This window comes from Triticum urartu, unplaced genomic scaffold (assembly GCF_003073215.2).
Source record: "Triticum urartu cultivar G1812 unplaced genomic scaffold, Tu2.1 TuUngrouped_contig_4507, whole genome shotgun sequence".
Lineage (NCBI taxonomy): Eukaryota > Viridiplantae > Streptophyta > Magnoliopsida > Poales > Poaceae > Triticum > Triticum urartu.
Window position 1 is genome coordinate 1 of NW_024115100.1, and position 11,377 is coordinate 11,377.

At 46.8% G+C, this 11,377-nt stretch overlaps 1 protein-coding gene across 1 annotated transcript; it reads right to left on the minus strand.

Annotated features, from left to right (window-relative positions):
- Nucleotides 1-5,272: 5,272 nt before the first annotated feature.
- Nucleotides 5,273-11,371, minus strand: LOC125527928 (E3 ubiquitin-protein ligase WAV3-like). Its single transcript, XM_048692430.1, has 2 exons — nucleotides 11,311-11,371; nucleotides 5,273-7,680 (listed from the first exon to the last, which is right to left on the minus strand). The coding sequence occupies exon 2, from the start codon at nucleotides 7,651-7,653 to the stop codon at nucleotides 5,785-5,787; it is 1,869 nt and encodes a 622-aa protein (XP_048548387.1). The 5' UTR covers nucleotides 7,654-7,680; nucleotides 11,311-11,371; the 3' UTR covers nucleotides 5,273-5,784.
- Nucleotides 11,372-11,377: the final 6 nt, after the last annotated feature.

Consider the following 11,377-nt stretch of genomic DNA (forward strand, 5'->3'; position numbering starts at 1 on the left):
CCCTACCCAAGGACATCTCTAGAAGAAATCACCTTTCAATCGACTTGGAGGTGTTCCACTCGACAGACTCGAAGACACTTGACCAAGAAGCAATCACTCGACCAAGATCCAACCACTCGACGGCCAGGAGACCTAAAGTCACTCCGCACGCTAACGGTCGGTCATTAAGTAGCTTTTATGGTCATCATAGCACTTTATTACTAGCGTTACCAGTAACGCCCTGCCTTAATGTACATTGAACTCTTTGTAATGCGGGCTGGCCGGGGTCCTGGCGCACTCTATATAAGCCACCCCCCTCCTCTGAGACAAGGGTTCGGACCTCGGTAATTCACACTCACCTAATCCAGTCGACCGCCTCCGGGCTCCGAGACGTAGGGCTATTACTTCCTCCAAGAAGGGCGTGAACTCGTAAACCTTGCATTCTTACGACTTCTCCACAGCTAAGATTTTGCCTCTCCATACTTACCCCCCTACACTAGTGTCAGACTTAGAACCATGACAGCGGCTCCGTATCGTAAAACATGATGAATCATTCTCTCAGATTTTTTTTCTCTCCAAAAGTGAATATATGGAGTTGGAGTTGAGGTCGGTGGAGCGTCAGGGGGCCCACGAGGCAGGGGCGCGCCCAGGGGGTAGGCGCGCCCCCACCCTCGTGGACAGGGTGTGAGCCCCCTGACGTGGATTCTTTCGCCAGTATTTTTTATATATTCCAAAAATAATCTCCGTTGATTTTCAGGTCATTCCAAGAACTTTTATTTCTGCAGAAAGATAACACCATGTCAATTCTGCTGAAAACAGCGTCAGTCCGGGTTAGTTTCATTCAAATCATGCGAGTTAGAGTAAAAAACAAGGGAAAAAATGTTTGGAAAAGTAGATATGTTGGAGACGTATCACACAGCAGTGGTTACTTCATCTCCAGACAGATCCCAGTGCCTCTGGTAAAAGTGAACTGGAAATCCATTAGGCCCAGGCACCTTTGTCGGGAACATCTGGAAGAGAGCGACTTTCACCTCTTCTCGTGTGTATGGTGCACACAAGATTGAATTCATCTCTGGAGTTACCTTGGAAGGTACATGGTTCGTCACCTCTTCTATGTCATGCACCCCTTCGGTGGTATATAGGCTTTCATAAAACTCTTGGACCATGGCCTTTAGCTGCATTGGATCATCAACCTGCACCCCCAAGGCATTTGAGAGGACTTTAATCATGTTCTTTCTACGCCTGAGACTAGCCCTCATATGGAAAAATCCGATATTCCTGTCCCCTGCTGTTAGCCACTCTATCATGGCCCTCTGTCTCCACATTACCTCCTCGCGGTGGTACAATTCTACCAGGTTCTCATTCAGTTTCAGCCCCCGATGGCTAGGTCTGTCACGCAACGGGTCATCCCTCAACTGTTCCAGTTCTAGCTTGATGCGCTTGATCTCCTTTCTGACACTGCCGAAAGTATTAAAGTTCCACCAGTCTAAGTCTTGAGATAGTGCAGCCAACTTCTGCTTCAAGGACTCAATATTATTCGCCGGGTTTTCCGAGCTCCACATGGTTGTTATGGTCTCTCTCCAGGACTCATGTGTTTCCCACAATGTTTCATACTTGAAGCTTCTTTTTGGTACACCTTGGCGCTGTCCGACCTGAGTAAGCAGCAATATTGGGCCATGGTCAGATGTAGCTGCTGATAGATGTGTCACTTCTGCCATTGGGAACCTGGTCATCCAATCTGCACTTGCTAGAGCCCGATCCAGTCGCACCCGAGTATAAGTTCCTCCGGTGACTCCAAAACCTCCCATGATAGCCAACATCCATAAGCATGCAATCATCAACAGCGTCTCTAAAGCCTTGTATCTGTGTATTACTTCGGTAGCAACTCCTTGGTGTTCTTCCGGACTTAGCACCTCATTAAAATCTCCTATCATAGTCATGGCAGGGTGCTCAAACTGCACATACCTCTCATGAGGTCCCATGTTTGGTGCCTCAACTGTGTCTGAGCGTCCCCATAAAAATAGGACAGCCTCCACGGATCGATGCCTGTTTCAGTTATCTTAGCATCAATATGGTACATCGAGTCACCCAAAATTTCAACGTCCAATGTATTATTCCAGAAAATTCCAATGCCTCCACTTCTACCACTACTATTAATTGCATAAGCTCTATCATAACCAAGAGTACTAGCTAGCGCTTCTACACGTGCACCACTTATTTGGGTTTCGACAATACATAGCACGGTAGGGGCAAATTTCCTCGCGAGATCGCGAAGCTCTCAAACTGTCGCGGCTTTGCCCATACCGCGGCAGTTCCAACAGAGGGCACTCATTGTGCTTGGCGGTGCTCCTCCTGGGAGCCCGCCAAATTTGGTTTTGTGACGCTTGAGCTACTGCCCTTGCTTTCCTTGCCATCAGTGCGCGATCTCTTCTGATCCCTCTTCGGGGGAGGGCTAACCGGGTTACCAACGTGAGGAACCAATGCTAGCTGATTCTTGGGGTCCAAAACATCCACTGGATCAGACTTCTTTCTATTGGCCTCTTCCATCTCCACATCCAGTGATGATGAATTCATGTTTTCCTCACCACCAACCAGCCCCTTGCTCATGTTTCCCTCTGAACGCCCACCAGCATGAGCCGTTCGTCCTCCTCTCCGTCCACTGCGGCGGCCTCGGCCTCCACCTGGGCCTTCCCCTATGCGCATTGCCCATGATGCACGGAGGTCCTTGAAATACAAAGCATACGGGGGATGAACACCATCCCCATGCTCCTTATACATGTGCCCTAGATGGCCACAGACAGCGCACCAGTCCGGCAGCTTCTCATAACAAACTCTGTATATCTGGAGCTTGGAGTTCCTAATCATTGACACAACGTTTTTCAGAGGTTTGTGGACGTCTATCCTCACCCATATTCTGAAGAAGTTGCCGGCAAAGTTATGCGATTGGTTTTCTTTTACTCACATATTTTATTTTAAATGTGTTGGCCTCACTGGGCCGCGGTTGGGCCATCCTGCAGCCCATGCAACGCTGGCTCGTCTAGCTTGAGCGGATCGAATCGGGGACGAGGCATACGGGCGGCGGGGTTTGAATCCAGTGACGGTTCCGGCGATCGCGCCGCCCTTAGCCCTTGTCGCCTAACACCAGCCCCTGCTTCGGCGAGCCAGCCACTGCTCCGCTGCTCCGGCGACCTAGCGTCTGGGCACTGGCGAGCCAGCGATGGGGCTCCGGCGAGGTCGAGGCAGCAGGGCTTTTGAGTGATTACATTTACAACAAAGGTGTTTTCTGCAAAAAAATATGGCAGGTTGGCTCCTGACACACGGGTCCCGGTGGTTAGATACACCGTCAATACGCGTTTATACGTGGCTTAGACTGTTTTGTGACACTTAGGCTGTATGATGGTACTGATATTCAAAAAAGATGACTAATAGTACTGATCCCTTACAACGTGTCGAAACGTGGTAGTTCATTGCAATTAACTCGGGCGGGGCATGTCGCGGTAGGTCACCTCCAGGCTCGTGCCGGGCTCGAAGCACTCGTCGCGAATGGGGCTCCATGATGCGATGCGGAGATTGGGTCCTGCTTTTTTTTTGAGGGTATTGAGTCCTGCTACTCCCTCCATTCCACAATGTAGTGCTTCCTCTATCTCCGTGCTTTAATTTTGACAGTAAATTTAACTAGCAAGACCGATTGCGGTGGGAGCAAAAATTATATCAGTGAATTCGTATTCGAAAGAAGTTTTCAATTATATAATTTTTTCTCCCGCCGCAGTTGGTCTCGTTGGTTAAATTTATGATTAAAGTTGGACCTCGGAAAGCGCGGGCGCACTATATTTTGGAATGGATGGAGTACTATATATATATATACACGTACGTCAAACTTACGTACATGCGTGTACGACATGGCATACTGGCAGGACACGTGTCCACCTAATGTGATCGCAGCACCTAATTAGAGACCAGATCATGTACACATGACACTCGTATTCCAATTAAACTGTGGAAACACGTTAGATCCGTAGCAGATGTATGAGCATGTTTACTACACCAAAGCTTCGTATTTAAAAAAAAAACAAAGCTTCGCACGTATATTTGTCAATCTGTGCCATTGCCCAACTCATGGACGTAGGGCACACAAACACCGGATAACCAACGCCCTTCACGTCCTATATATACTATACAACGTAGCCGCACACAACAGGCCAGGCCAAGAAGAAGAGGGAAGCCAAGCCCGCCCGGAGAAGCCAACAGCGCGCGCCATGGCGGCAGCTCGAGACGACGACATCGACGGCGGCGGCGGGTGCGATCCGCGTAAGTGTCTCGGGGACGCCTGGCCGGCCATCCTCGGCGCCCTGACGGCGCTGGTGATCATAACGCCCATCCTTCACTGGTTGTACGCGGGCTCCGAGGACTCGGCCAAGATCCCGGAGTACACCGTCGCCGTCGCCGCCTTCTCGGGCCTCGACCCCGACGTCGACCTCGCGCGCGCCACGCTCGACCCCGCCTTCGACCTCACCTTCCGCATCATGGAGCCGCGCAAGTACAGCGCCGAGTGCGTGGACCGCGGCACCACGGCGTCAGTCTCCTACCGCCGCGTCGTGCTAGCGAGCGGGCCCGTGCCAGAGTTCTGCGCGAGGAAGGAGAACGTCACGGAGGTGGGGTCCGTGATGGCGTGGGGCAACGCCGTGCCCGTGCCGCGGTTCGCGCGGGAGCGGCTCGCCGAGGAGCTCCGGCGAGGGAACGCCACGGTGGACGTGGCCCTGCTGGGGCCGGCGGCGCCGAGGCAACTGCAGAAGGTGGTCGAGTGCACGGCCGTCTTGGGCCGCGGCGAGGCCTCGCCGACGTGCAAGGTCACGTCCCAGTATCCGATCTCGCCCGAGCCCGAGTACCCGCTCGGGCCACGGCCGGCGAGGAAGCTTCTTGAGTCATGGAGCGACTATAGATCACTACTCCTAGTTAGCTAGGGTTTTGTGTTAGCTTAGACTCAATTTTTTCACACTAGCCCTACGAGATTTTGCTTCTTGTTATAGTAGTATTTTGTTTAGGCCTTATACGTGTGATCTTTGCATTCACATTGTGTGATTTTTCGAACGCGTGCTTGTGCAACAATTTCAACAAACCTACCCTACACCACAACAATTTGAACGTGCCCCAGTCGTCCATGCACAAAATATTTAGACCGGAGCAATTGAACAAAAAGCACACCAGCAGATAAGCTTGCGACGCGCCTTAAGGCGACGAAGCAGAGCATCATCAGAGACCAACAAACAGTTCATCATCAGAGACCAACAAACAGTTCACCGAAACGCGAAATTGGATCCATAGAACTGCATCGCATTGCACCCCCAACAACTCAAAATTTCCAAGGTTCCATCACACCAGACGAGACCAGATCATCTTATCTACATTACCAAATACCTAACGAAAATTGTTCACCGATAAAGCAACTTAGTGACAACCTAGCCTACCCTAGACCACACCCACTTCCCCTTGAAGCCATTATACCAATCTCCAGCCCCCCTTCTACTTACTCCCCAACCCTTATTCCTTGACACCACAGGAGTATACCCCCCACAATGTATTTACCACCGTGAGCCCTCCATCACCTTCTCCAGTATACCACCCCCACAACATATATACCTCCAAGCCCGCCCCACCCCCACCTTCTCCGGTATACCACCACCACCACGACTCAAACCAGAAAAACAAAAGACGGATACTAAACTACTACATTTCGACCTACCAAGCGTTATTTCTTCACCATCATCCGTGTGCTTGCTTCACGGGATGATGGCGTGCTGCTACCTTCTACCTTGGCTGAGGTTTCTGGATGAATGACCTTGTTGGTACGATGATCTGTGGCCTTGGGATCTGAGGCGAAGGGCACTGGTTCTGCGAGCGCTGCAGCATCTGAACCATGGATGGTGTTTGATACGAGTAAACAAGTGAACTGCTGTCCGTGGAGTCACCGCGTGTCGTGGCTCTCTGCCAAGAATGCGAGCTGAGCCCCGACAGCACGTATGCCCTTCCTGAAGCCTCGTAGCGTTGCCGGCTAGCCATCCTCTCCTGCATCTCCCTCAGCTCCGCATCAAGAGCCATGCATAAACGGTCCCCATTCCGGCTTGAAAAGGACTCTGACAACACCCTTCGGCACTCCTCAAGAATAGCCACTGCCTCAGAAAGAACACCTCTCTCAGCAGCAGCCCTTGCAGCCTCAATAGAATCCGCGGCACGGACTCGGTTCCTCTCACGATCAACCTCCATGCAAACAAGTTCAGGTGTGCGTGATCTCGGCCTCAGGATCATCACCTCGTCACCTTGGATCTTGATACACTCATTTGTCACTGGATCTCTGTAGGAAAAGGCAACCTTCAAGAGTATGGTCTGTTCACGGGATTGCGGGAAGCTCACAGACAGCAAAAAGTCCCTCTCCTCGTCAGCATAAAGATGTCCAACATCAATTGAACCATTTCGCCCATCTCCAGCCACCTTACTCAAGTAGCTGCCAGATTTGATGGAGCGAAGCTGAACACCAGTATGCACACACTGCACAGTTAAGCGCATATCCTGAACAACAACACTAAGAAGACCACCAATGCACTGAGCAAATGCATCCTGAATCACACCCTCGTCCTCAATGAAGGAAAATGTACCACCAGAGACCTCGGCAATTGAGTGCAAAGCATCTGAATCATGATCTGCTCCAAAACCAAACCCATGGACAGGTACTATGCCTACAGCTTGGTTTAGAATGGAAGATGGAACAAGGGACCTATAATCAGGACGGGTTCCCCTAACATTTGAGGAAATATTATAGGTATCTTGACCATCTGATAACAGAGTAATACTGCATACTGGATTCTTATAACTGCGATCCTCAATAACCTTAGCAGCTTTCTTCAACGCATCAGCAATATTTGTGCCGCCACCAGCACCAAGTGAGTTAACAGCCTGCAGGGCCTGCTGTCGGCCAGAGTGTGACATGCGTCGGAGATGGAACAACCTTTTGGCAGTAGACGAGAAAGCAATGACTGAAAGGCGATCAGATGGACCAAGGTGTTGAATAACAAAACCCATTGCTCGCTTCAACAGCGCCAACTTGGTTCCTGCCATACTGCCGCTAACATCAAGCAAGGTAACAAGATCAACAGGGGCACGAGATGTCGGATACCCAACTGAGGTTGCATTAACCGGTCTGCTTGTGATCTGCTCTGGGTTAGCACAGGGGGCCTTCAGATGGATCAGAACAGCGAAATCATCTTGAGATGATGACTGTGGAATGGCCGAGAACTCTGAATATGTCTTCATTTCCACAGTTTTACTGGAACTAACATCACAATTGTCAGCAGCCTCCATCAGCTGCAAAGGTTCATCATCATTGAACTCTACTGGCTCAGAAGTATGCAAGGTGGGTACTTCTCGCTGCCGGGTTGGAACTTGACGGAGGAGAGCCATGTAAGCATCTTGTTGGGGTAATCGAGCTTGGTTCACATTCAACCCACTTCTTCCACGAGGAACAATAGAAGATAGCGAGCGATTAAATGGTATCTCTTTCCACTTTGCTCGGCAAACTGGGCATACATAATTCCCATGTTTTACACTGGAGGAGATGCAGTGAAAATGGAACATGTGAGAACATTCAGCAGTGAAGAGGGCTTGCCCATGACCTGGCTTCATGGAATCAAAACATATCGCGCACGTTTTCTGTTGGAAAAGAAACAAAACATGTATTAATTTAATTGTATGTCATCAGAATTTATCCCTTAGCAGCAGTTAAACAAAAGAAACACAGGAAATGTTTAATAATGATGGACATAATCTCAGAAAAAAGGATCGCTTTGAAACATTTATAGCAAATACACCAAAACATACCATTTTGAGAAACTGATGTCAAAGTTACAAAATCAACACCATCCGTTTTTAAATCCAACCAATGTTTGACAATATTGCATAGTTGAAATGTCAATTTGACAAGCCCTTATAAAATACTTTATATCATTTGGCAACCCAACACCCCAACAACACTTATCAAGTCCAATTCAAAAGCCAGCAGGACACTCACACCTAAGATGCCCTATATAAGTTGCTGACTATATTTATGGATTCCAGCACACATAGTTATTGTGTCAGGCACTCTAGCTAAGCAGACATGTCAGGTTAAAGAGTTAATTTGTACAAGCAATGAGCTGATAATTAAGCACTATAAATGGTACTCCCTCCGTCCCATAATGTAAGACGCTTTCTGTCCCATAATGTAAGACTAGTGTCAGAAAACGTCTCACATTATGGGACGTCTTACATTATGGGACAGAAAACGTCTTACATTATGGGACGGAGGGAGTAGGAAACATTTATCCTAAAGCTTCCAAATCTAAAAGCAGCTTACAAAGGTACTCCTGGTTCAGCATGCAGTCGGATTTCATTCAACTAATATTAGGATGGTTTTCCATGTTTTTATTAGGATGATGGGGCTGTTATCAAGAAACTACCTTCATTAACGAGCCTATTCTAATGAATGAATGGTCTTGCCAAAAACCACCAAATCTTTTGAAAGGTATTTATTTCAGAAAGTTGACCACATGAAAACGAAAGCTCATCTCAATCAACTTGTAGATTCATAGATGTGTCTCAACCTCATGCATGCATTTGACACATTTATTCAAGGCCACTCTGCATGCTATATCCTCCCACCCACCCTCTAGTTAGGTGGTCTCAACCGTGTCCAATTTATAATTATCACCAGTGTACCAACACTATAATTATAATTTTAATATTTTATAAAAAAAATAGTGGAATAGACAAAGGATGGTACTATTTCTTTAATGATTTTTTAATAGTACTAATGCAGAAAACCAATTAGAAGTAAAAAAACATATTGCCGATACATAACAAAGGTCAAAGGATAACAATTAGGGACTTATTTTAGGAGTTTGACAAAACCATGATCAAATTCAACTGCCCTCCAGTGCTTGCTGGATGTATCTATTTATCAGCACTGCTGTATAGATTCCAACTAATATTGGTTTGACCAAAGCATAAAACTGGACAACTTTAGACCAATACCTACCACAAATGTCAGAGTCAACACAAAATTGCTGATAACAATCCATATATCACTATGCTAAAGCCTAAAGTAGCTCCTGGTTGTCTTTATCGGGGACTGCCGACACCGCAAAAACCAGTGGAATCAGCATTTCTGTCATTGTGGTTTTCCAGCTGGACAGTTTGGCAACTCTTAAACAAGTTAGGAAGACATTAGTTCAGGCATCACACTATTTCACAAGTAGAAACCTACCTTCACACACAAAAATGAATTTCTTGGCAGAGATTTGAAACATTGCAGATTTAGCGTTTGCATCACAATAAATAATGAATCTAGTGTTTATTCTCTCAAATATTTTGCATTTATTTCTGAGTTCTGACCAAGCAAGCAAAATAAGCACCGTCAAAGCTAACACCATGAAGATAAATGTCAACCCTTTTAAGAGATCCTTCTCCCAGAGAAAATACTGAGGAGATCCTAGTGAAGTTGCTGGTCAATTCTTTCGCTTTTCCATGCACAATATTTCACAAAGTCAGACATACTACTAGTAAACAATAAAGTGTGAACCCGTCGATAAAGGCATCAACGAATCGTCGTCACCACACGAAAACATTAGCTGTTATGTAAGAAAAATTCAGATCCTGGACCATTCAAAGTAATCACGTGCTTGCCATGACAACTAGCGATAGAGGATATTATAAATATAAAAGTGCCAATAACATCTAAGGCAAGGCTGGCCATTCAGGGACTGCCGACACCACAAAAACGAGTGGAATCAGTATTTCTGTCATTGTGGTTTTCCAGCTGTACAGTTTGGCAACTCTTAAACAAGTTAGGAAGACATTAGTTCAGGCATCAGACTATGTCACAAGTAGAGGCCCTACCTTCACACATAAAAATGAATTTCTTGGCAGAGACTTGAAAACATTGCAGATTTAGCGTTTGCATCACAATAAATAATGAATCTAGTGTTTATTCTCTCAAATATTTTGTATTTATTTCTGAGTTCTGACCAAGCCAAGCAAAATGAGAACCGTCAAGCACCATGAAGATAAAAATGTCAACCCTTCTAGGAGATCCTTCTCCCAAAGAAGATATTGAGGAGATCCTAGTGAAGTTGCCGGTCAATTCTCCACGCTTCCGTGCACAATATCTCACAAAGTCAGACATACTACTAGTAAACAATAAAGTGTGAACCCATCGATAAAGGCATCAACGAATCGTCGTCACCACACGAAAAAAATAGCGATTAATGTAAGAAAAAAATCAGATCCTGGACCATTCAAAGTAATCACGTGGTTGCCATGACAAACTAGTAATACAAGATAATAAATAATTATAAAAGTGCCAATAAAATCTAGTGCAAGGCTGGCCATTCAGCGTCCCTGGTAATGGATAACAGCTCAAGTTGGAAGGGTTCGCCTTTAGCAAATTAAGAAACGTGATGGTAAGATGATACACGTGACCATGTGGATATTGTTGACCACAGAGGCCAACTTTCCCTTTCGGGCAGGAACAAGTGGAGACAACTGATTGAAATGAAGCTTACGTTAAGCTACATGTATCCCACGGAAAAAGAGCAAGTGGAATTGACCATCGTCGATACCAAAGCGCCTTGGAGGATAGGCACACAAAACTAAAATCTGATCGACATATGACTAGGAAACAAATTGGGCATTTTTGCACTTTGTTAGAAATCTACCTATATGTACTGAAGAAGATGGGAAACAAAATAGCATCATTTTGTCAATGACATGCGCAAACAAAACTGGGATATTCCCTTGGAATAATGTTAAAAGGGGGTAGTTTGACAAAATCATCAAATATGCAAATAAAACTTTTATGTGAAAATCTGCGGACTCGTGTTCCCTCGGGGACAGGAGGAAACAGCATTAGAAACAAAATGGAAATGGCATATCCAAATTAGTACAGGTGGAGCTCGAGACAAAACATGATACTCCTGATTAAAAAAGTCAGATGCATACAAAACTGTTGCTAGACTCAAAGCAAGATAAACCAAAACGGAACTGCCATCACTTCAACCAAGATTTGCCGGCAAGAAGAACCACATCAGGACCTAAATCTTTCACTGATGAAGCCACATTACTCCAACCAGCACCTGGACTCAACCACTGGTAGGGGAAGCCTCTGGTGTCCGCAGCATTTCACATCTAGCGTAGCGTACAGTAGTACTGCAGTAGTATGTCCGGGTAGCCCGCACGCAAACCAAGGACAAATCTTAACGCAATGGCCGGGAGAGAAGGTAGATGCGGGGGGAAAGGGCTCCTCACCTTGGAGGACTTGGCTCCCGACTTGGACCTGCGGAGCAGCGCGCCGGCTGCCTCCGCCTGCGCCGGC